This window comes from Bufo bufo, chromosome 1, assembly GCF_905171765.1.
Source record: "Bufo bufo chromosome 1, aBufBuf1.1, whole genome shotgun sequence".
Lineage (NCBI taxonomy): Eukaryota > Metazoa > Chordata > Amphibia > Anura > Bufonidae > Bufo > Bufo bufo.
The window spans coordinates 502,352,518-502,379,950 of record NC_053389.1 but is presented as its reverse complement, the minus strand read 5'-3'; the positions used below and the strand labels follow the sequence as shown (position 1 = coordinate 502,379,950).

Here is a 27,433-nt window from a genome sequence, read left to right as displayed (position 1 = left end):
TAGTGCTTCTATTAGGCTTAGGCCCCCTGCACACAAACTTGTGCACCCCGTGGTCGTACTGCGGGCCGCAATGCACGAACACAGTCCATGGGGCAGCCGCAGCAGATCGCGGACCCATTCACTTGAAGGGGTCCGCGATCCGGCCGTTCCGCAAAAAGATAGAACATGTCCTATATCTTTTTGCGGAACGGAAGTACGGAATGAAACCCGACGGAAGCCTCTGTAGTGCCTCCGTTCAGTGCTTCCAATCCGCATCTCCGGATTTGCGGACCCATTCAAGTGAATGGGTCCGCATCCGTGATGCGGAATGCCCACAGAACGGCACCCGTGTATTGCGAATCCACAAATGCAGTCCGCAATACGGCAACGGGAAGCACACGTTCGTGTGCAGGGGGCCTTAGTATCATACATCAAGTGGTAAAACATAGACTGATGCATGGTTAAGAAAAGTAGTGGGCTGATTTGTGGGTGCACAGTCTGCGGCAATTGCCTATGACTACGAATCTAGCACTATAAGGCCGCTTTCACACGGACGAGAATTCTGCGCGGGTGCAATGCGTGAGGTAAACTCATTGCACCCGCACTGAATCGGGACCCATTCACTTCGCAGCATGTTCTATATTCTGAGTTTTTCACGCAACGCAGGCCCCATAAAAATGAATGGGGCTGCATGAAAATCGCATAGCGTCCGCAAGCAAGTGCGGATGCGGTGCAATATTCACGCATGGTTGCTAGGAGAGGATGTTAGCAAATGGATTAAAGTCAATTTACGGTATTATTTTCACTTATAACATGGTTATAAAGGAAAATAATAGCATTCTTAATACAGAATGCTTAGTAAATTGTTGCTTGAGGGGTTAAAAAATTAACTCACCTCATCCTGTTGTTCGCGCAGTCGGCATCGTCTTCTTTCTTCTTCTTTCAGGACCTGCAAAAGGACCTTTGATGACGTAATCGCGCACACCGCGTGGTGACGTCAGCGCAGGTCCTGTTGAATGAAGGATTACATCATCAAAGGTCCTTTTCCAGGTCCTCAAATATGAAGAAAGAAGACAATGCCGGCTGCGCGATCAAGTAGATGAGATGAGTTAATGCTTTTTATTTTTTAACCCCTCAAGCAACATTTTAGTAAGCATACTGTATTAAGAATGCTATTATTTTCCCCTATAACCATGTTATAAAGGGAAAATAATTACATCTACACAACATCGAACAGAAACCCGAACTTCAGTGAAGAAGTCCGGGTTCGGGTCTGGGTACCACATTCAGTTTTTTATCACGCGCATGCAAAACGCATTGCACCCACACGAAACTGAACAACACAACGCAATCGCTGTCAAAAATGACTGAAATTGTGTTGTGTTTCACACAATACACCCAGGACTCATCCGGAGCAAATCCGGGAAGCCCGTCTGAAAGAGGCCTAAGGCTCCTGCACACGACCGTAGGTGTCCCGTTGCCGTATTGCGGACCGCATATGCGGATCCGCAATACACGGGCACTGTAACGTGTGCATTCCACATCACGGATGCGGACCCATTGATTAGAATGGGTCCGCAAATCTGGAGATGCAGAGCGGTGCGGAACGGAAGCACGGAAAAGAACTCCACGGAAGCACTACAGAGTGCTTCTGTGGTGTTCCGTGCTTTCGTTCCGCAAGAAGATAGAACTTGTTCTATCTTTTTGCGGAACAGACGGATCGCGGATCGCTATTTGCGTAAAGAGGTAAAATCAGCCGGACATGTATGATCAGTGGGAGTTCTGCACTGTGCCAGTTTGCCCATGAGATTTGGCTGTACATGCAGGGTCACGCTCCATTATATATAGGCTGAGCTATCTGTTCCATTTACAAATATTATTGCATCATGTGTACTTCGGTTTCTCCTTCAGGATATACTCGCATGTACTGCATATGTTATCTCCCATACACATTGTGACTGAGAATACTTGGCAGCATGGATAGGCAAAAGCATTTAGATGCGGTGTGTGACTATATCCTTATGATACACAATCCATTACGCTGATAAAAGATTCATGGGGGAGATTTATCAATTTGGGGTAGTTTGCTGCCCTAGCCCAGCCCAAATACACGGGGTGGGGGGTGGGGGGGAGAGATTTATCAAACTGGTGTAAAGTAGAACTGGCTTCGTTGCCCATGGCAACTAAATCAGATTCCACCTTTCATTTTCCAAAGGAACTCTGAAAAACCAGAGGAATCTGATTGGTTGCTATGGGCAACTAAGCCAGTTCTACATTGCACCAGTATGATAACTCTCCCAGTACATGTGTGGTTTCAGCTGCCACTTTCACAAACCCAGGAATTCCCCGAGACCCACAATATGATAATGTGTGTAGCGGTTTATACAGAAAGGCAATGTCTCACTGGAAAGAACTTTCATTTATCACCTTTTAAATAATGTCCCATTAAGGGCTCATGCACATGACCGCGCCGTGTTTTGCGGTCCTCAAATGGCGGAGCCACAAAATACGGATGCCGTCCGTGTGTGTTCCGCAATTTGCGGAATGGAACGGGCCGCCCATAATTGACATGCCTATTCTTGTCTGCAAAACGGACAATAGGACATGTTCTATTTTTTATTTTTGCGTGGCCACGGAACGGAGCAACGGATGTGGACAGCACACGGAGTGCTGTCCGTATCTTTTGCGGCCCCATTAAAAGGAAGCCGCAAAAAATGTGGCTCGGATGTGGACCCAAACAACATTCATGTGCATCTGTGCACCCCAAATATGTAACCTGGTCATTAGCAATACTCCTAGGTAAATTGCAAGCTATAAATGCTCACCAACGTTATTTCCTCTTGCTTATAAGGCACTAACATATTCTGTAGCAGCGTACTGAAATAGTCACCATTCTTTTTATATTGCATCGGGTATAACTGAAGTCAATGAGAAATAAAAAAAATGTATAATGCTCTTTACAGTATAAAGACCTAATAATAATGTGCAGCTCAAAGAAAGTGCATTAAAGGGATCGTCCTACGAAAAATATTCTACAGTTTTCAAACCAGCACCTGGATCTGAATACTTTTGTAATTGTATGTCATAAAAAATTTAGCATAGCCGCTGAGTTATTCAATAAAATGTATCTGTATAGCGTCTAATACAGGCCTAAGTCACACAAACAATTTAGGCGCATTCCCTTTCCGTTATTGTGATCAGTCATAGGATCTCAATAGCGGAAGAAAACGCTTCTGTTTTGTCCCCATTCATTGTCAATGGGGACAAAACTGAACTGAACGAAACGGAGTGCACCAAAATGCATTCCGTTCCGTTTGGTTGCGATGTGGTGCGGAGTAAGTTAATGGGGACGGATCTGACACAATGGTTTTAGAGATGGATCCATCTTGGCTATTTTAGAGATAATAATACCGGATCCTCTCATAACGGATGCAGACTGTTGTATTATGACGGAAGCGTTTAATGCTGATCCATGACGGATCCAGCAGAAACGCTGGTACGAAAGTAGCCTCACATGTCTGGGTGCCGTCCAACTAGACAGCACATGCACTGAAAACTCAACGGGCAATGCACAGATCAGTTTTCTTACTGACTATGTCCGCTCAGAGAAAATAATAGCATATTTTGTCTTCATCTGTTTTTCGTTGGCCCAAAACTGATGCTACATGTCCTACAGATCTAGCCGGACTTAAAGGGGTTTTACCATCTCAGACAATGGGGGCATATCGCTAGGATATGTCCCCATTGTCTGATAGGTGCGGGTCCCACCTCTGGGACCCGCACCTACAATGAGAACGGAGTGGGGAAACGAACGGAGGGCGCACTGCGCATGTGCAGCCACCCTCTATTCATTTCTATGGGGCTGCCGAAATATTCAGTCTGCCCCATAGAAATGAATGGGAGCAGGGGCCGCACGTGCAAGATGAGCTCCCATTCACTTCTATGGTGGTGGTCATCCAGCCACAGCTCTCCCCGCTCTGCTCTCGTTGTAGGTGTGGGTCCCAGAGGTGGGACCCGCACCTATCAAACAATGGGGGCATATCCTAGCGATATGCCCCCATTGTATGTGATGGGAATACCCCTTTAATGTATTACTATTTCATTTTAAATGTTGCTTGTATATCCTACAATAAAGTATGGTCAGCTATTGCTAATAATTAATTCTGCTTCCAGTAAGTGCTGCAGGGAGGGGCGGTGTAAATACTAATGCCGCCCTCCAGAGCTCTCCCAGCTTGAGGACACACATACACAAAGCGCTTTTGCAAAGTCACCCATTGGAGACTTTGCAACGGATTCAGAAGAAACTGAGCAACCTCTACAACACAAGTTCCCACATACACAGCAAGTCAGTTATGTAGTGTTGAAGAATGACCACAAGATGGCAGTATTTACTAGCTAAATGTGGCCAAACACCCACACACAAACACCCAATTATTGATAACCTATGAAAAAGTAACCTCGGTATATAAACCATTTTTTTTCTATAAGAGAATGTGTACATTAGTGCACATACATTTCTCAGTTTTACAAATTATTAAGAAAACATGGAAGAAGATGACAAATGGGAATGCGGGTGCTGGGACTATCAGATTAGCTCATACAGCTAAATATCCATTAATTTAAGGAGGTGGTGAGAAGTTCTTCACTGAAACGTCTGATATGACTGGTCAAACATTTAACAGATCAGTCGACCCAAATACCTTCTTGGACAGAAATACATCTGGGGATCTGGCCACTTTTTCACACATGGGCTTGTACCATGTTGATGAATCTGGAGAACGCTGCCCCGAGGGACAGAATTCTCCCTGGGATAAAAAATCTGACCCTGAGAAGATAACCAAGGAACACCAGGCTAAGGCCTCATGCACACGGCCGCAATTTGCGTTCCCCAATGCACGGGCCCCATCCATGCGGCAGCCACGACAGATCCAGACCCATTCAACTTGAATGGGTCCGTGATATGTCCGCACCGTAAAAAACTGAAAAAGTTATATTTTTTTGGCGGTGGGGAGGCACGGACAGAAACACCACGGAAGCACGCCATAGTGCTTTTGTGGGGTTTTGTGCCTCCGTTCCGCACCGCAGCTCCGGATGACGGACCCATTCAAGTGAATGGGTCCGCATCCGTGATGTGGGGAGCACATACGTTTGCGGCCCGCAACACGGGCCACGGCTGTGTGCATGAGGCCTAATACAGCAGTAATAAACCTATTAAACACAGCAAGGGCACATTCACATCTGTATCTGAGGCTCAATTCAGGCCTCTGACACAGAGTTCGTCAAAAATAACAGGGAGAAAAATCCTGCACGCAGGACTTTTTTCTCCGCTAAAAAAAAGCCAAAAAAAAGCCAGAAGCCAAAAAGAAGGGACTTTTGGCCCCCAGTCATATACATCAAACTGCAAACAGACTGAGCTATTCTATTCAATGCTATCCAGTAAAAACAACGTATACATTAAATGGTAACGATAAACATGATCTGAACATAGTCTAGTTATAGTGTGGGTGACTGCACAACGAGAATAGGGTTTATCAGACTCTGCTGACTTCAGAACCAATCAGGGCATGTAAAGCTACAATTCGAGAACTCCTCAGCAACCTTCTCTCTATACAAGCCAGACACAGCATACACCTCTTGGGCAGTTCTTTGGTCATAATGACTGAAGCAGTCCTATAAAACACTGATGCTAATAGATTCAAACGGCGAAAAAATGTGCAATCTTACTATAACTCATTATTTTGGCAGCAAAGAAGCAGTTGGAGCCCCTCCCACGCCCACATATTAGAAAGACATTTTACAAGCCAGATAATACTTTTAAAGCGTAACTGAGTTTTCAAAAAACATTTGCATAATTGCTGTGTTTCTTTGTACAATCAGCTGCACAACTATATGCATTTCTCTCACAAGCAGAGAGCAGCTCCCTTCTATGAAATCTGCCAGCACTGTACAGCTTTGACATCCTTTCCCTCACTTCCCACTAAGTTTGTTTTCAGCTCCGGAACTTACTGAACAGAACATAAATCACATTTACGGACACACAGGCTGCTCCTATTATCTTTAAAAGCTGCGTAGAAGCAGTTCTTTTATCAGGTTCAGGATCTCAGCTAGCTCTGACATGTCCCCATTTCCTGTGAGCCATCTTCTGTGTTATTAGGGACTGATCTTGCTTGATAACTGGCAGTGAACGGCAAATTAAGTGGAAGTGAGACCCTTAGTGGCCATGACTTCTTTTTCAGGTGGATGCAGGCATATTTTTAACCCGTAGAGGACCCGCGCCATACATGTACGGCACAGATGTCCGTGTCTTAAGGATCATCGTCGTACATGTACAGCGCTGTGATCGGACGGGTGCAGCCGATCCGCGGCAGGGGTCGGCAGTCACTGGTAACCGGACCCCTGCTGCATGCGCCGGCATCGGTGAAATCACTGATGCCGGCGCATTAACCCTTGATGTGCCGCAGTCAGCGCTGACCGCGGCATATGTATGCAATGTCCTTGCGGGTATCGGAGCTGCCATCGGGTCCTCGTGCTGCTGTGACGGGGACCCAATGGCATGGAAGGCAGCACAATGCCTTCCTTAGGCATCGTGGCTACCTTCCGGGACAGCCTGTGAGATCCAGCCCCCTGGATCTCACAGGCAGGAAGGGTGTAAGTGTATTACAGTGTGTAATACACTTACAGCCAATGCATGACAATACAGAAGTGGGACAAAGAAATAAAGTGAAAAGTTGGGGGGGGGGGGGGGAACGTTTTCTCCCCCCAAAAATTTTTTTGTTTCAAGTAAAAATCAAAAAATCAAAATGTAAATATCCTTTTGCCAAAATAAAGGGAATAATAAAAAATAAAAAAAAATAGGGGAAAAAAGAAAAGTACACATATTAGGTATTGCCGCGTCCGTATCGATCGGCTCTATAAAACTATCACATGAGCTAACCCCTCAGGTTAACACAGTCAAAAAAAAATAAAAAAATGCTAAATAAACAATTTTTCTGTCAGCTTACATCACTAAAAGTACAACACCAAGCGATCAAAAAGGCGTATACCCCCCCAAAATAGCACCTCATCCCGCAAAAAATTTAGCCTCTACCTAAGACAATCGCCCAAAAAATAAAAAAAACTATGGCTCAGAATATGGAGACACTAAAACATAGTTTTTTTGGTTTCAAAAATGCTGTTATTGTGTAAAACTTAAGTAAATAAAAAAAGTATACTTATTAGGTATTGCCGCGTCCATAACAACCTGCTCTATAAAAATATCACATGACCTAACCCCTCAGGTGACCACCGTAAAAAAAAAAAAAAAGGCATTTTTTTGTCACCTTATATCACAAAAAATGTAATAGCAAGCGATAGAAAAGTCATATGCACCCCAAAATAGTGCCAATCAGTCATCTCAATCCGCAAAAATCATACCCTAAGACAATTGCCAAAAAACTGAAAAAACTATGGCTCTCAGAATAGGGAGACACTAAAACATAATTTATTTTTTGTTTCAAATATATTATTGTGTAAAACTTAAATTTAAAAAAAAGTAGACATATTAGGTATTGCCACGTCCGTAAGAACCTTCTCTATAAAAAATATCACATGATCTAACACCTCATGTGAATACCGTAAAAAATAAAAAAACGGTGTAAAAAAAGCCATCACAAAAAGTGTAATAGCAAACAATCATAAAGTCATATGCACCCTATAATAGTACCAATCAAACAGTCATCTCATCCCCAAAAAAATGACAGTCGACAAGACAGTCGACCAAAAAATAAATAAAACTACGGCTTTCAGAATGTGGAGACACTAAAAAATCTTTATTTTTTTTTTAAATGCTTTGTTATGTAAAACTGAAACAACCAAAAAAAGTCATATTTGGTATTTTCGCGTCCGTAACAACTTGCTAAAAATACCACATGATCTAACCTGTCAGATAAATGTTGTAAATAACAAAAAATAAAAACGGTGCCAAAACAGCTATTTCTTGTTACCTTGCCTCACAAAAAGTGTAATATAGAGCAACCAAAAATCATATGTACCCTAAAATAGCACCAACAAAACTGCCACTTTATCCCGTAGTTTCCAAAATGGGGTCACTTTTTTGGAGTTTGTACTCTAGGGGTGCATCAAGGGGGCCTCAAAAGGGACATGGTGTCAAAAAAACAGTCCAGCAAAATCTGCCTTCCAAAAACCGTATGGCGTTCCTTTCCTTCTGCACAATGCCGTGTGCCCGTACAGCAGTTTACGATCACATACGGGGTGTTTCTGTAAACTACAGAATCAGGGCTAGAAATATTGAGTTTTGCTTGGCTGTTAACCCTTGCTTTGTAACTGGAAAAAATTGATTAAAATGGAAAATCTGCCAAAAAAGTGAAATTCTGAAATTTCATCTTTATTTTCCATTAATTCTTGTGGAACACCGAAAGGGTTAACAAAGTTTGTACAATCAGTTTTGTATACATTGAGGGGTGTAGTTTCTAAAATGGGGTGGTTTCTATTATGTAAGCCTCACAAAGTGACTTCAGACCTGAACTGGTCCTTAAAAAGTGGTTTTGGAAATTTTATGAAAAATTTCAAGATTTACTTTAAAACTTCTAAGCCTTCTAACGTCCCCAAAAAATAAAATGGCATTCACAAAATGATCTAGAGTAGTAGACATATGGGGAATGTAAAGTAATAACTATTTTGGGAGGTATTACTATCTATTATAAAAGTAGAGAAAATGATATTTGCTAATTTTTCCCAATTTTTTGCAAATTTGGCTTTTTTTTATAAATAAAAAAATAATAATTTGACTCAATTTTACCACTGTCATGAAGTACAATATGTGACGAGAAAACAATCTCAGAATGGCCTGGATAAGTCAAAGCGTTTTAAAGTTATCACCACATAAAGTGACATGTCAGATTTGGAAAAAATGGCCTGGTCCTTAAGGTGAAAAATGGCAGGGTCCTGAAGGGGTTAAATGACATGATTTAGAAGTTTGCTAGTTACACCATTCTCTATTAAATGAAATTGTGTGAAAGTACAGTGATTCTTTAAATTTTAAGTTTTATGAGCGTTTAACACTAATGACCTATCTTCAAGATCCAGTTCATCTGATATTTCGTGGGGCTCAGACTTCAGCTGTTTGAAGAACTCCTGAGAACCCAGCGGCTTCATTGCAGCTTACCAAGCACAGTGCAGTGCAGTTTATTGAATAGTGGCTGTGCTTGTTATTGGCTGAGGCCATGTGACCAATGAACGTCACTGGCCTAGAAAGAGGCTGCAGCACTTACCATAGCGTTGCGGTCTCTTCAAACAGCTGGGTGCTAGAAATCGGACCCCCACTGATCTGACATTAATGACCTATCCTGAGTACAGGTCATCAGTATTAAATACTCGGGCAACCCTTTAATTAAAATTCTGGGAAAAATGGACCAAACAGTTAGACTTGAGTAGACAACTGAGCATTATTCCCACCTACAAACCAATAAAGACAAGTCCTACCTAAAAGCAGCTTCCCAAAAGCAGTTTTTTCCACAAACACCAGTGGGCAGCATCCAATAGGGGTTCCAGAAAGAGAGAGAGAAATCCTTACACCTGACAGAATGAGATACAAAAGTTTCCGGCTATTAGAGGGCTTTTAAAAATAGAAGGTGTAAAATGCACAGACGTGTCCACAACTGCAAACACAAGCTCATCACTACATTCCCGTACGAAAGACAGGCATTGCCCCCGAAACACCAAGGCTAAGGGCTACATCGAGAGCGGACTCATTTAGGGCCATTTACTCCGCTTCCTATGACCACAAACTTGGTCCTTGTGTTGGCCACGACTCCCCTGAACTAACTGTATCAAAGGAATTTATGATTTGCGCCTCTTCATAACTTTGCCGGAACCACCGCCAGCTTAGGGGTTTATTAAGACCGATGTCTAAAACGCCAGTCTTAATAAATGTGCCCCTAACTATCTAAAATCACTATGATACAGTCAGTTCACATCAGGGGAGCCGCGGTTAACCCAGCAGATGCAGCCGACACATGGACCACGTTTCCAGGGAGGACCATGGTCATGTAAATGAGCCATTAAGGATCGGAGCAGGTTTCAATACATGCTAATATAACAGACCATAAATCAGAAGCATGTATTGGTGTTTAGAGCACACACACACACACACACACACACACACACAAGACTCTTCTGCCAGTTACAGTTGCAAGAAAAAGTATGTGAACCCTTTGGAATGATATGGATTTCTGCACAAATTGGTCATAAAATGTGATCTGATCTTCATCTAAGTCACAACAATAGACAATCACAGTCTGCCTAAACTAATAACACACAAAGAATTAAATGTTACCATGTTTTTATTGAACACACCATGTAAACATTCACAGTGCAGGTGGAAAAAGTATGTGAACCCTTGGATTTAATAACTGGTTGAACCTCCTTTGGCAGCAATAACTTCAACCAAATGTTTCCTGTAGTTGCAGATCAGACGTGCACAACGGTCAGGAGTAATTCTTGACCATTCCTCTTTACAGAACTGTTTCAGTTCAGCAATATTCTTGGGATGTCTGGTGTGAATCGCTTTCTTAAGGTCATGCCACAGCATCTCAATCGGGTTGAGGTCAGGACTCTGACTGGGCGACTCCAGAAGGCGTATATTCTTCTGTTTAAGCCATTCTGTTGTTGATTTACTTCTATGCTTTGGGTCGTTGTCCTGTTGCAACACCCATCTTCTGTTGAGCTTCAGCTGGTAGACAGATGGCCTTAAGTTCTCCTGCAAAATGTCTTGATTTAAACTTGGGAATTCATTTTTCCTTCGATGATAGCAATCCGTCCAGGCCCTGACGCAGCAAAGCAGCCCCAAACCATGATGCCCCCAGCACTATACTTCACAGTTGGGATGAGGTTTTGATGTTGGTGTGCTGTGCCTCTTTTTCTCCACACATAGTGTAGTGTGTTTCTTCCAAACAACTCAACTTTGGTTTCATCTGTCCACAGAATATTTTGCCAGTACTGCTGTGGAACAGCCAGGTGCTCTTGTGCAAACTGTAAACGTGCAGCAATGTTTTTTTTGGACAGCAGTGGCTTCCTCTGTGGTTTCCTCCCATTAAATCCATTCTTGTTTAGTGTTTTACGTATTGTAGATTCGCTAACAGGGATGTTAGCATATGCCAGAGACTTTTGTAAGTCTTTAGCTGACACTCTAGGATTCTTCTTCACCTCATTGAGCAGTTTGCGCTGTGATCTTGCAGTCATCTTTACAGGACGGCCACTCCTAGGGAGAGTAGCAGCAGTGCTGAACTTTCTCCATTTATAAACAATTTGTCTTACCGTGGACTTATGAACAGCAAGGCTTTTGGAGATACTTTTATAACCCTTTCCAGCTTTATACAAGTCAACAATTCCTAATCGTAGGTCTTCTGAGAGCTCTTTTGTGCGAGGCATCATTCACATCAGGCAATGCTTCTTGTGTAAAGCAAACCCAGAACTGGTGTGTGTTTTTTTATAGGGCAGGGCATCTGTAACCAACACCTCCAATCTCATCTCATTGATTGGACTCCAGTTGGCTGACATCTCACTCCAATTAGCTCTTGGAGATGTCATTAGTCTAGGGGTTCACATACGTTTTCCACCTGCACTGTGAATGTTTACATGGTGTGTTCGATAAAAATATGGTAACATTTAATACTTTGTGTGTTATTAGTTTAAACAGACTGTGATTGTCTATTGTTGTGACTTAGATGAAGATCAGATCACATTTTAAGACCAATTTGTGCAGAAATCCATATCATTCCAAAGGGTTCACATACTTTTTCTTGCAACTGTACATATAAATCTATTCCTAATTGGTTTCCTCTTTCAAATCAGCACATTTTTTTCATAATTTCAAGTACACTATTAGGGCCCATTCACACTTCCGTATTACAGATCTATATTAATTTTGTTTTATAAATTGAAGTACAGTGGAAATACATTTACAAATGTCTCATTCACATTTCCGTTGCATGCACTTTTTAACACGCAACAGATCCATATATTTGTATTGTTTTTAAACGACAGAAGTCAATAAGCCGAATAAAAAAAAAAGGCATGTTCTGTAGGTGCATAGTTCATGGGCGCATTCGTTTTGTTTCTTATATATAGGTTGCAGCAACAGTACAAAAACAACAAAATATGAGTAACTAAAACTGCAACAAATATGGATGGAGCCAAATAGAGCAAAGAAAAATAAAATAAAATAAAAATCTGTATTGCACATCCGTATTTGATCGGTATTTACACTGCCGGGTGTGAAGGAGACCTTATTCAAATCAAATGACACAAATACAAAAACATGGCATTAGTTCACAAAGCCCAGCATAAGGCTGAATGCACGCGGCCGTGTTCCGCGGCCGAGAGCGGTCCGTGGTATGCCGGGCTGGATTCCTGTTCAGAGCAGGATCGCACGGCGTCATTGGTTGCTATGACGCCGAGCGCTTCATGTCATAGTGCAGCGGCGGCATGAAGCGCACGCCGTCATAGCAACCAATGACGCCGTGCGCTCCTGCTCTAAACAGGAATCCAGCCCGGCATACCACGGACCGCTCTCGGCCGCGGAACACGGCCGTGTGCATTCGGCCTAAGAGAAATAAAGTCTGATATGATTTCAGCACTATCACAGGGCTGCAAAGCCTTCAGCTTCCTGTATAAAATCATTTTACAATACAATAATAAAAAGTTAATTAGGGTTTCAACAACTTTTTCCACTTGCTTGAGAAAGGGGTGGGACTTCGTAATAGGGGTGGGGCCTAAGAATCAACATTTTGCACCAAAATATTATGCCACAATTCTGGTTTCACCCTTAGGATACCGGAGTTTTTTTTGCGTTTTCATTTTTCTTCCCCATCTTCCTTGAGCCATAACTTTTTTTTTTTTTTCGTTCATATAGCTGTACGAGGGCTTATTTTTTGCGGAACAAGTTGTATTTTTTAATTCCACCATTTATTATGGCATCTCTGGGTCAGTACGATTACAATGATACCCCATATGTACAGGTTTTTTATGTCTAAATAAATGTAAACTTTGAAAAAAAATATTATTTTTACATCACCATATTCTGACCCCCATAACTTTTTTTATACTTATATCTACTAAGGCTACTTTCACACTTGCGGCAGAGAGATCCGGCAAGCAGTTCCGCCGATCAGGATCCTGATCAGTCTGAAAAATGCATTGCAATACCAGATCCGTTTTTCCGGTGTCATCAGGCAAAACGGATCCGGTATTTTATTTTTTTCTTATTTTTAAAGGTCTGCGCATGCACAGACCGGAAGGAAGGAACCGGCATTCCGGTATTTTGAATGCCGGATCCGGCACTAATACATTCCTATGGGAAAAAATGATGGATCCGGCATTCAGACAAGTCTTCAGTTTTTTTCTAAGGCCTAAGGGCTCTTTCACACTTGCGTTGTTTTGTTCCGGCATAGAGTTCCGTCGTCGGGGCTCTATGCCGGAAGAATCCTGATCAGGATTATCCCCATGCATTCTGAATGGAGAGAAATCCGTTCAGGATGCATCAGGATGTCTTCAGTTCCGGACCGGAACGTTTTTTGGCCGGAGAAAATACCGCAGCATGCTGCGCTTTTTGCTCCGGCCAAAAATCCCGAACACTTGCCGCAAGGCCGGATCCGGAATTAATGCCCATTAAAAAGGCATTAATCTGGATCCGGCCTTAAGCTAAACGTCGTTTCGGCACATTACCGGATCCGACGTTTAGCTTTTTCTGAATAGCGTCCTTGCAGCCATGGTAACCAAAGTCCTGTTTGCCATGGTAAAGTGTAGTGGGGAGCGGGGGAGCAGTATACTTACCGTCCGTGCGGCTCCCGGGGCGCTTCAGAGTGACGTCAGGGCGCCCCACGCGCATGGATGACGTGTCGCATGGATCACGTCATCCATGTGCATGGGGCGCTCTGACGTCATTCTGGAGCGCCCCGGGAGCCGCACGGACGGTAAGTATACTGCTCCCCCGCTCCCCACTACTACTATGGCAACCAGGACTTTAATAGCGTCCTGGGTGCCATAGTAACACTGAACGCATTTTGAAGACGGATCCGTCTTCAAATGCTTTCAGTTCACTTGCGGTGTTACGGATCCGGCGGGCACCTCCGGCAAATGGAGTACACAACGGATCCGGACAACGCAAGTGTGAAAGAGGCCTAAGGCTACTTTCACATTAGCGTTTTTCTTTTCCAGCAAAGAATTCCATCACAGGGGCTCTATACCGGACAAGAACTGATCAGGCATATCCCTATGCATTCTGAATGGAGAGTAATCCGTTCAGGATGCATCAGGATGTCTTCAGTTCAGTCATTTTGACTGATCAGGCAAAAGAGAAAACCGTAGCATGCTACGGTTTTATCTGCGGCGAAAAAAACTGAAGACTTGCCTGAATGCCGGATCCGTAATTTTTTTCCATAGGAATGTATTAGTGCCGGATCCGGCATTCAAAATACAGGAATGCCGGATCTGTCCTTCCGGTCTGCGCATGCGCAGACCTTTAAAAATGAGAATAAAATAAATACCGGATCCGTTTTGCCGGAAAAACGTATGCGGTATTGCAATGCATTTTTCTGACTGATCAGGCATTTTTTCTGAAAAATGCCTGATCAGTCAGGCAGTTCAGGCAACGGAACTGCCTGCCAGAATCAAACAACGCAAGTGTGAAAGTACCCTAAGCCGTGTGGGGCTAATGTTTAGTGGGACAATCTGTAGTTTTTATGGATACCATTTTGGAGTGTGTTTGATCACATCTTAAAAAAAAAATTTGGGGCAAGAGAAGCAATGAAAAAAATCATTCACTGTATTGGAAAAATATTTTTATATACGTTTTCAGTTGCGGTGATACCCATGAGGTTTATATTTTTCGTTATTTATGTATTTATTTTTTATTATACGGAAAGGGGGGTGATAAAAAAATGTTTTTATATATATATATATATATATATATATATATATATATATAAAAAAATAATTTACTTTTTTGTTATTTTGAAGCTCGTATTTGAGCGTACAATATCCGAATTTTTATTTTTTCATTCTGAACAATCATGGCATTTTTTTAATCCATTTATTACTGACAATTGCTCATTTCTTATTTTGGCCTGCCACCATATGTTCGGAGCTTCCGGGTTTTTTACCCTTTAGATGCCGTGATCTCAATTGATCACAGCATCTAAAGGCTTTAATTACTGCGATCAGCATTATTGCCGGTCGTGGTAATTAGCCGCATATCTCTGCTGTTTGAAACAGCGGAGACCCACTGACCATGACGCCCACTGCACGTGTGAGCGGGCGCCATGTTTTCCTATCAATCCAGCCCCGTACATGTATGGCGCTGGTAGTGAAAGGTTAAAATCCTGCGTCAAAGGAAGCCGACCAGTATTTGGTATAGTTTAGAGAAAAATGTCCATCCCTGCACCAGATTTATCATCCAGCCTGAGCCCCTGTGATAAATCTGCTGCAGGTCTAAGCTTACACCATCTATAGGATTAAGAAATCTGCTCCATTATGCCTAAACTGTCCAAGCACAACATACGTATAGCAGCGTGCCATGAATTTTTTTATTTGTGTTCCTATTTTCATCTTACTTTTTTGGTTGGAGGTTTAGAGCAAGATCTCTCTTGTACATTCCGATAGTCAACTTATTCTTTGACTATACTGCCCCTTGTCCTGCCTGAGCTCTCATGTACAGTCCTGATCAAAAGTTTAAGACCACTTGAAAAATGGCAAAAAATCATATTTAGAATGGCTGGATCTTAACAAGGTTCCATACAGAGCTTCAACATGCAACAAGAAGAAATGGGAGTGAGACAAAACATTTTTTGAGCATTCAATTTAATGAAAACAACAAATAAACTGAAACAGGCTGTTTTTCAGCTGATCAGCGCTATCTCGCCAGTCAGTCTGAAGTCAAGGGGGCAGCGGCCTCCTTGCTTCAATTAAAAATGAGCACGCCCCCTAACCGTCCCCTCTTCTGTGTGATTGACATCCTGCAGTGCGGCCTGGGATGGCGTTAGTCTCACGCATGCGCTGTGCGCTCCTTGCTACTGCGCGATCCCGTCTCCCGCAGTTAGCCGGGTTTCATTAGCACACCGCACATGCGTGAGACTAACGCGATCCCAGGCCGCACTGCAGGATGTCAATCACACAGAAGAGGGGACGGTTAGGGGGCGTGCTCATCTTTAATTGAAGCAAGGAGGCCGCTGCCCCCTTGACTTCAGACTGACTGGCGAGATAGCGCTGATGGCGATTAAAACATCGTTTTGGTCATGTATGGAGCATCAGATTACCGGATCAAACACATCATTAATAACAGACTGGGGGCTACTATAAGGTAATGCTGGCGTTTTTATATGCGATTTTGAGGTGACAGGTTCCCTTTAAGCCTCATGAGGGCAGTCATATTATGTCCACCTGTAAAGTGGCATCGGGTTTTACTGTACCTCAGAGAGAAAATAACTGTGCCATGCTCCAGTGATTGGCGTCTAAGGCTCTGTTCACACTAGTTATAAAAGAAAAACAAAAACACTGTGATGGATCAGAATGGTGACCGATGGACACCAGTGACTTATACTGGGTTCTGTTAGGCTTGCTGTCATTTTAACTGCAGGAATAGCACTGTGGGCTATGTCAGGCCGCCTTCACAATGTCCGTATACGGTCAGTTCTTTCCATCAGCGACTGTGAGCCAAAACCAGGTGCAGGTCTAAAACACACAAGAGGTGCATCTTTCCAAGATACCTTTTTGTGTGTAGTCTCCAGTCCTGGTTTTGGCTCACAGTCACTGATGGAAAGAAGTGACCAAATACTGACATTGTGAAGGTGGCCTGACATAGCCCACAGTGCTATTCTAGCAGTCAAAATGACAGCAAGCATAACAGAGCCCAATATATCACTGATCAAACACTGACCAGATACTGTGAGGCCTAATGCACACAGGATTTGGCGAGTGATTTCCATCAGTGATTGAGCCAAAACCAGGAGTGGAGGCTACATAGAAATAAGGTATAAGGGGAAGATCTGCACCTGTTCTGTGTATAAAGTTGAACCTGGTTTTGGCTCAAAATTACTGATGGAAATCACTGACCCAACACTGACGTGTAAGACCTTATTCTTGCAGTCAAAAGGGACAGAACCTCAATGGAGGTTCAAGGGTGCGAGTTTGAACAGAGTTTACAGTGCTGACCTCCTCAATTTCTTTACCACTGTCTAGAAAGATAGATATTGCTCTATATTTCTATGAATTGAGCAGTGAGTGCATGAAAGGTGTCTGGCTGCTTTACTACGGGATCACTATGCCGGCAATGAGAGGAGGAAGGGAGCAGGAAAGCTCCTGAGCATGTAAATCCATCCCTGAATAGACAAGAAGGTTGCCCTAAATTGTCTCAACTGCAGAACTGATAAAAAAAAATCCAGCACAGCTGGACTGTGGCGATTCTGGGGTCACAGCAATTTGCAAGCCACACTGTAAGCCCATTCAGTTCATTGACTGCACTGGGTAGCCCCTGCCTAAGGGCTTGTTCACACGACCGTATGTATTTTGCGGTCCACAAAAAATACGATGACGTCCGTGTGCATTCCGTATTTTGAAGCACGGAACAGCTGGCCCCTAATAGAACAGCACTATCCTTGTGCGTAATGCGGACAATAATAGGACAAGATTTAAAATGCTGCAGAACGGAAATACGGCCATACGGAAAGCTCACAGAGTACATTCTGGGGTTTTTTTGCGGCCCCATTGAAATGAATGGTTCCGCATACGGAACGGAAAAAAATATACGGTCGTGTGAATGAGCATGAAAGGCATATCTCTAAATACTGTTAGCAGCTTAAGACGTCCACCCTCTTAATCCTGTACAGAAAATAAAAATAGAATAGAAAACAGGAATATGTTCCACTATGTGGTTTCAATTAGTGAAAGGAAGAGAAGCAGAGTGCGGAAGTAACTACTGAATGAATGCCAAAGAGAGTGCGAGTGACTAATGGCAGACTATCTGCCAGTCTCTTGGACAACTCTGGGTTTTCTGAATGCCAGGAGAATGCTACCTGCTTGACTGCATTGAGCCACCTATAAATAAATAAAAACTATAAAAAAAAATGGTGGAGAAGGAATAATGCTATGGGGCTGGGCTGGTTTTCAGGAGTTGGCCTAGGCTCCTAAGTTGTTTTGAACAATTGTATGCTGCCAACTTTTTTGGAACAGTTTCGGGAAGGCCAGTGCACAAAGGTCCATCAAGGCGGCACAGAGCCCAGACCTAAACTCCATCGATGAACTACAACAGAGATTGCGAGCTACGTCCTCTCATCCAGAATCAGTGTCTAACCTCACAAATGCTCTTCTGGATGAATGGGCAAAAATTCCCCCACACACTCCAAAATCTTGTAGAAAGCCTTCCCAGAAGAGTGGAAGCTGTCTTGGTTACCAACTCCATATTAATGCCTATGAATTCAGAATGTGATGCCAGAAAAGCTCCTGTAGGTGTAATGTGTAGGTGTCCCGATACTTTTATCAATATACAGTCAGGTCCATAAATATTGGGACCGACACAATTCTCAAATTTTTGGCTCTATACACCACCACAATGGATTTGAAATGAAACCAACAATATGTTCTTTAACTGCAGACTGTCAGCTTTAATTTTTAATTTGAGGGTATTTAAATCTAAATCAGGTGAATGGTGTAGGAATTATAACAGTTTGCATATGTGCCTCCCACTTGTTAAGGGACCAAAAGTAATGGTACAATTGGCTTCTCAGCTGTTCCATGGCCAGGTGTGTGTTATTCCCTCATTATCCCAATTACAATGAGCAGATAAAAGGTCCAGAGTTCATTCCAAGTGTGCTATTTGCATTTGGAATCTGTTGCTGTCAACTCTCAAGATGAGATCCAAAGAGCTGTCACTATCAGTGAAGCAAGCCATCATTAGGCTGAAAAAACAAAACAAACCCATCAGAGAGATAGCAAAAACATTAGGCCAAAACAACTGTTTGGAACAATCTTAAAAAGAAGGAACGCACCGGTGAGCTCAGTAACACCAAAAGACCCGGAAGACCACGGAAAACAACTGTGGTGGATGACCGAAGAATTCTTTCCCTGGTGAAGAAAGCACCCTTCACAACAGTTGGCCAGATCAAGAACACTCTCCAGGAGGTAGGTGTATGTGTGTCAAAGTCAACAATCAAGAGAAGACTTCACCAGAGTGAATACAGAGGGTTCATTACAAGATGTAAACCATTGGTGAGCCTCAAAAACAGGAAGGCCAGATTAGAGTTTGCCAAACGACATCTAAAAAAGCTTCACATCCTATGGACAGATAAGACCAAGATCAACTTGTACCAGAGTGATGGGAAGAGAAGAGTATGGAGAAAGAAAGGAACTGCTCATGATCCTAAGTAGGGGTGCACCGAAATGAAAATTCTGGTCCGAAACCGAAACCGAAAATTCAGGATGCCCTTGACCGAAAACCGAAACCGAAACCGAAACTGCCTTTTTGCCCAAATACTTTTAAAATACTTTTTTTTTAATGATTTTATTAATAATTCTTTTTCATGAATGAAATTCATCTGTGGGTGGCGCTGTTATGGAGAGGGGGATCTGTGGGTGGCGCTGTTATGGAGAGGGGGATCTGTGGGTGGCGCTGTTATGGAGAGGGGGATCTGTGGGTGGCGCTGTTATGGAGAGGGGGATCTGTGGGTGGCGCTATGGAGAGGGGGATCTGTGGGTGGCGCTGTTATGGAGAGGGGGATCTGTGGGTGGCGCTGTTATGGAGAGGGGGATCTGTGGGTGGCGCTGTTATGGAGAGGGGGATCTGTGGGTGGCGCTATGGAAAGGGGGATCTGTGGGTGGCGCTATGGAGAGGGGGATCTGTGGGTGGCGCTGTTATGGAGAGGGGGATCTGTGGGTGGCGCTGTTATGGAGAGGGGGATCTGTGGGTGGCGCTGTTATGGAGAGGGGGATCTGTGGGTGGCACTGTTATGGAGAGGGGGATCTGTGGGTGGCGCTGTTATGGAGAGGGGGATCTGTGGGTGGCTCTGTTATGGAGGGGGGGATATGTGCACTGTTATGGGCATAACAGTGCACAGATCCCTTTCCCCATAACAGTGCACAGATCCCTTTCCCCATAACAGTGCACAGATCCCTTTCCCCATAACAGTGCACAGATCCCTTTCCCCATAACAGTGCACAGATCCCTTTCCCCATAACAGTGCACAGATCCCCCCTCCCCATAGCAGTGCACAGATCCCCCCTCCCCATAGCAGTGCCATAGACCGATCCCCCTACCCATAACAGCCCCGGCCCTGCTGCTCACAGCAGACTAATCACTCACTACATCTTAATTTTACCTTACAATCGTGAGGCTCCAGTAACTAACAACTCTGCAGGCAGAGCGGAGGGCGGCGTAACGTCACTTACTCACGTGACGCACCTGCTCCGCCCACTTTATGAATGAAGGAGGCGGAGCAGGCGCGTCACGTGAGTAAGTGACGTTACGCCGCCCTCCGCTCTGCCTGCAGAGTTGTTAGTTACTGGAGCCTCACGATTGTAAGGTAAAATTAAGATGCAGTGACAAAGTAAACCGCCCGCCCGGCGCCCGCCCGCAGATGGTGGGTGACAAATCCCACACCCCATATTTTCGGCCGATATGTAACAATATCGGCCGAAGTGGATTAGGTGCATTTTCGGCCGATATTTTCGGCTGCCGAAATTTCGGTGCACCCCTAATCCTAAGCATACCACCTCATCAGTGAAGCATGGTGGTGGTAGTGTCATGGCGTGGGCATGTATGGCTGCCAATAGAACTGGTTCTCTTGTATTTATTGATGATGTGACTGCTGACAAAAGCAGAAGGATGAATTCTGAAGTGTTTTGGGCAATATTATATTATCTGCTCATATTCAGCCAAATGCTTCAGAACTCATTGGACGGCACTACACAGTGCAGATGGACAATTACGAGTATTACGAGTGTATCACTGTACAGCAGCGGCGGCATGAAGCGCACGGCGTCATAGCAACCAATGACGCCGTGCGCTCCTGCTGTCAGAAGGAATCCCGGCCGGGTTACCACGGACCGCTCTCGGCCACGGAACACGGCCGTGTGCATGAGGCCTAATGTAGATTGTAAGCCCTCACGGTTTGTAACTCATCTTGTTCATGCTTAGGCCTCCTGCACACAAACGTTTTTTTTTCCCCTTTTACGTTCCGTTTTTAGCATTCCGCATACGGACCATATATACGGAATCATTTATTTCAATGGATCCGCATAAAAAACGGAAGGCATACGTATTTCCGTTCTGCTAAAAGATAGAACTTGTCCTATTATTGTCCGCAAATAACGTTCCGTTGCTCCATTCAAGTCAATGGGTCCACAAAAAATACGGAATGCATACGGAACACATCCATATGTCATCCGTTTTTTGCGGATCCATGCCCACTTTGCCCATGTGTTTACTGTTTACAAACATTACAGTAATGATTACACATTAGGGATCGACCGATTATCGGTTTGGCCGATATTATCGGCCGATATTGAGGATTTTGAACGTTATCGGTATCGGCATCAATTTTGCCGATATACCGATAACGTATTGGGAACACAGAACGCGCTGCTCTCAGCGCTCTCTGTGTTCCCTCCGCAGCACAGGGGAGAAGGAAGCAGTGTCTCCTCCCCCTGTGCTGCTGCTGCCGCTGCCGCCAATGAGGGGATAGAACATAAGAGGAGGGGAGGGGCTGTGGCCGCTGCGCCACCAATGAAGATAAGCCTTTCATTCATTCATATATACAGGAGGCGGGAGCTGCAGAATCACATAGCCGGCTCCCGACCTCTATGAGCAATAGCTGCGGTCCGCGGTAGTTAACTCCTCAGGTGCCGCGGATCGCAGCTACCGCTGATAGAGGTCGGGAGCCGGCTATGTGATTCTGCAGCCAGCTCCCGTCTCCTGTATATTAGTGATCGATAGACTTATCTTCATTGGTGGCGCAGTGCGCCCCCCCAAGCCCCCCAGTATTAATCATTGGTGGCGCAGTGCGCCCCCCACCCCCATCCCAATCCCGGCCAATAGTAAAAACATTGGTGGCGCAGTGCGCCCCCCCCACCCAGTATTAATCATTGGTGGCAGTGGCCACAGGATCCCCTCTCCCCTGCTCCTCCGATCGGAGCCCCAGCTGTGTAATCCTGGGGCTCCGATCGGTTACCATGGCAGCCAGGACGCTATTGAAGCCCTGGCTGCCATGATAAGCTCCATGCTGCTGTGTGCACTATGCACAGAGCAGCAGGGACAGTGTGAGATCCTATTCACCCTGATAGAGATCTATCAGGGTGAATAGGACAAAGGTTCTAGTCCCTAAGGGGGTTAAAAGTTAGGCTACTTTCACACTTGCGTTGTTCTTTTCCGGCATAGAGTTCCGTCACAGGGGCTCTATACCGGAAAAGAACTGATCAGGTATGTCCCCATGCATTCTGAATGGAGAGTAATCCGTTCAGTTTGCATCAGTATGTCTTCAGTTCAGTCGTTTTGACTGATCAGGCAAAAGAGAAAACCGTAGCATGCTACGGTTTTATCTCCGGCTAAAAAAACTGAAGACCTGCCTGAATGCCGGATCAGGCATTTTTTCCCATAGGAATGTATTAGTGCCGGATCCGGCATTCAGAATACCGGAATGCCGGATCCGTCCTTCCAGTATGCGCATGCGCAGACTGAAAAAAAGGTGAAAAAATAAATGCCGGATCCGTTTTTGCCGGATGACACCGGAAAGACGGATCCGGCATTTCAATGCATTTTTTCGACTGATCAGGCATTTTTAAGACTGATCAGGATCCTGATCAGTCTTACTAATGCCATCAGTTAGCATACATTTTGCCTGATCCGGCAGGCAGTTCCGGCGACGGAACTGCTTGCCGGATCTCTCTGCCGCAAGTGTGAAAGTAGCCTTAGTAAAAAAAAAAAACACAAAAATATTAAGTATAAATGAAAAAGATTTATAAAAAAAAAATACACATTAACAATAAACAAAAAAAATACACATTAACAATAAACATATTAATTTTCAGCAGATTTGTGTAGGAATATTTTTTTTTTCTCAAAAATGAAAATTCCCAGAATATCGGTATAAATTATCGGTTATCGGCCTGAAAGTTCACAAATTATCGGTATCGGCCCTAAAAAATCAATATCGGTCGATCCCTATTACACATTTATGTTTCCGTTTGCGATCCGCAAAAAACGGATCGCATACGGAAAAAATATGGATATGTTTTTGCAGAAGTAGAGCGGAAACAAAAAAACAGAACAATGGTTCCGTGAAAAACGGATCGCAAAATACATACGGTCGTGTGAAAGAGGCCTTAGTGCAATCATCTGTAATATATATGTATATCCCTTATCATATGTACAGCGCCATGGAATGAATGGCGCTTTAATAACATATGATAATAACAGCTGATCACTGGGCGGACCAGCAGCGTATCGCAGGAGACGTATGATATACAAAGAATATACAAAGGAAAAGGGCAAATATTCATTTCCTATTTAGTACTAAGATGCTGAAAGTAGTTATTTACTCGGATGTGTTTTATAGACATTGTCACCAGATGTCACTACAGTCTGTACATTGCTGTGCCTGCAGCCTATGCAAAGATTACACCGGTAATGTAAGCTCCATTGCCTCTTGCTAGTGAATAGAATTCCGGAGGCAACCCTTCCTGGTGCAGGACCTACTACAGTGCATCAGAGCTCACTCCTGTGATAGGATCTTCAGCTTGTTCCTGATTTTCCATATGACTGTGGAAAAGGTGGTGACCGCACCAACATGTAACCAACCCCAGGTCCTATTACCTCTACAACCCCCCTGAAGACCCCAGTATTGTAAATGGCACTTGGATGGTAGGGGTCTGCTCTTACATGCTGCGTATTTGGGCCCAGGATATTCAAATTACACCTGTGCTAGGGCAGCAAACGATATATTAGCCCTGGGTGCTACAAGTCTGTATAAGGGTACGGCTACTTGTAACGACTGTCTATGGTGGAGCAAGGCGACAAATTGGACTCTGTGAGGCGGGTTGCACATCACATTTACTCCAATGACTTTAATATACGTCACGTGCAGCAAGCGACTCGCCCGTGTTTTCATACCCAAATCACAGATCTAAAATAGCAACTTTCATTTAGTCACTACGCTGATAGTAGTGTGAACCTGTCACTGCTCCTACAGTATTAGAACAAAGTTTTAGGTGAATCGACTTCGGATGTTTCATCCGAAGTCGATTCGCTCATCCCTAGCTATCATTCACTGATAACACCTCCCCCATGTACAACTATCAGTGACTAATAGCTATCTATGTATACACACTTACACAGAGAATGCTGTCAATCACTGTGACACCTCCCCTGTGTACAACTATCAGTAACTGACAGCTATCTATGTATACACACTTAAACAGAGAATGCTGTCAATTACTGATAACACCTCCCCCATGTACAACTATCAGTAACTGACAGCTATCTATGTATACACACTTACATAGAGAATGCTATCAATCATTGATAACACCTCCCCCATGTACAACTATCAGTGACTGACAGCTATCTATGTATACACACTTACACAGAGAATGCTGTCAATCACTGTGACACCTCCACTGTGTACAGCTATCAGTAACTGACAGCTATCTATGTATACACACTTAAACAGAGAATGCTGTCAATCACTGTGACACCTCCCCTGTGTACAACTATCAGTAACTGACAGCTATCTATGTATACACACTTAAACAGAGAATGCTGTCAATTACTGATAACACCTCCCCCATGTACAACTATCAGTAACTGACAGCTATCTATGTATACACACTTACATAGAGAATGCTATCAATCATTGATAACACCTCCCCCATGTACAACTATCAGTAACTGACAGCTATCTATGTATACACACTTACACAGAGAATGCTGTCAATCACTGTGACACCTCCACTGTGTACAGCAGTGACTGACAGATATCTATGTATACACACTTACACAGAGAATGCTGTCAATCACTGTGACACCTCCACTGTGTACAGCTATCAGTGACTGACAGCTATCTATGTATACACACTTACACAGAGAATGCTATCATTCACTGATAACACCTCCCCCATGTACAACTATCAGTGACTAATAGCTATCTATGTATACACACTTACACAGAGAATGCTGTCAATCACTGTGACACCTCCCCTGTGTACAACTATCAGTAACTGACAGCTATCTATGTATACACACTTAAACAGAGAATGCTGTCAATTACTGATAACACCTCCCCCATGTACAACTATCAGTAACTGACAGCTATCTATGTATACACACTTACATAGAGAATGCTATCAATCATTGATAACACCTCCCCCATGTACAACTATCAGTGACTGACAGCTATCTATGTATACACACTTACACAGAGAATGCTGTCAATCACTGTGACACCTCCACTGTGTACAGCTATCAGTAACTGACAGCTATCTATGTATACACACTTACACAGAGAATGCTGTCAATCACTGTGACACCTCCACTGTGTACAGCAGTGACTGACAGATATCTATGTATACACACTTACACAGAGAATGCTGTCAATCACTGTGACACCTCCACTGTGTACAGCTATCAGTGACTGACAGCTATCTATGTATACACACTTACACAGAGAATGCTGTCAATCACTGTGACACCTCCACTGTGTACAGCTATCAGTAACTGACAGCTATCTATGTATACACACTTACACAGAGAATGCTATCAATCACTAATAACACCTCACCTGTGTACAACTATCAGTGATTGACAGCGAGCTATGTATACACACTTACACAGAGAATGCTGTCAATCACTGTGACACCTCCACTGTGTACAGCTATCAGTGACTGACAGATATCTATGTATACACACTTAAGCCTCCTGCCCATGGCTGTTTTTTTTTCCAGTTTACTGGCCGTTTTTTGCGTTCCGTATATGGTCCGTATACGGAACCATTCATTTCAATGGTTCCGCAAAAAAAACGGAATGTACTCCGTATGCATTCCATTTCCGTTTTTCCGTTCCGTTCTAACATAGAACATGTCCTATTATTGCCCGCAAATCACGTTCCGTGGCTCCATTCAAGTCAATGGGTCCGCAAAAAAAACGGAACACATACGGAAATGCATCCGCATGTCTTCCGTTTCCGTTCTTTGCGGAACCATCTATTGAAAATGTTATGCCCAGCCCAATTTTATCTATGTAATTACTGTATACTGTATATGCCATACGGAAAAACGGAACAGAAACAAAAAACGGAACAACGGATCCGTGAAAAACGGACCGCAAAACACGGAAAAAGCCATACGGTCGTGTGCAATAGGCCTAACACAGAGAATGCTATCAATCGCTGATAACACCTCCCCTGTGTACAACTATCAGTGACTGACAGCTATCTCTGTATATACAGTTACACAGAGAATGCTATCAATCACTGATAACACCTCCCCCATGTATAACTATTAGTGACTGACAGCTATCTCTGTATACACACTTACATAGAGAATGCTATCAATCACTGATAACACCTCCCCTGTGTACAACTATCAGTGACTGACAGCTATGTATACACACACACAGGGAATGCTATCAATCACTGATAACACCTCCCTGTGTACAACTGAAGTCAGAAAAATATATACACGACAGTTGTCACTTAATTTCCCCCCCCCCCCCCCCCACAAAATCCATATATGCGCTCAGCACCTCCTGCCTGCAGATATGTAGTTACAGGTTCCCTTTCAGAGCAACTGATGTATTCCTTTCCAGTTTCAGGAGCACTGTGAGGCACTAGGTGTCAGGCGCAGAGCTGTGTCTGGACATGTCCTCAGCAGCACACCATGCTAGATGCTCCATATAGGACGGCTCATCTGTTACAATAGCTGTATCCCACAGTCAGGTGACGCGCAGTCTACTTACCTGCGCCGCTCACCTAGCGCCCCTCGCCACACTGCGGTGGAGGCGGCTGCGGGCTCCTGCGCCTCGGAGTTCCCGCATCCTCTCTGAGCCAGGGCGTAGAGCAGGGAGCAGAAGCCACAGACCAGGCACAGCAGCACCAGCCGCCATGCCGGCCGCCTCATCACACTGTCCTCCTGCCCGGGCCAGCTCGTCGGCTTCTACACAGACGCTTCCTTCCGGGACCTGGCTCCAGACCCCGGATCCGGGGCGCGGTTGGAAAACTGTAATGGGCGGAGACGTGAGGAGGAAAATAAATCCACGAGATGTAATATTATTATTCCCCACGGAGGCGGAACTGATACTAGCGATGCGGTACCGCTGCGGCACGGAACCTCCTTCCAGTGCCTTGTCCCTTCTAGTGGGAGGTGGCAGCTCCCCTGTGGGCACACAGTCGTGAGCAGGGATGTGTGGCACCAAGAAGAA

The 27,433-nt window shown here is 44.1% G+C and overlaps 1 protein-coding gene across 2 annotated transcripts in view; it reads right to left on the bottom strand.

Annotated features, from left to right (window-relative positions):
- GXYLT1 (glucoside xylosyltransferase 1) overlaps positions 1 to 27,183 on the bottom strand; it is a 58,008-nt gene extending 30,825 nt beyond the window's left edge. The window contains exons 1-2 of one of the 2 annotated variants that reach the window (XM_040410852.1): positions 26,972 to 27,183; positions 9,460 to 9,552 (exon numbers count right to left, since the gene is read on the bottom strand). In XM_040410852.1, the coding sequence (XP_040266786.1) occupies positions 9,460 to 9,552; positions 26,972 to 27,132 (254 nt within the window). In that variant the 5' untranslated portion in view covers positions 27,133 to 27,183. The remainder of the gene's footprint in view (positions 1 to 9,459; positions 9,553 to 26,971) is intronic. The other variant, XM_040410853.1, reaches the window with a different exon arrangement.
- Between the last annotated feature and the right edge of the window lie 250 nt (positions 27,184 to 27,433).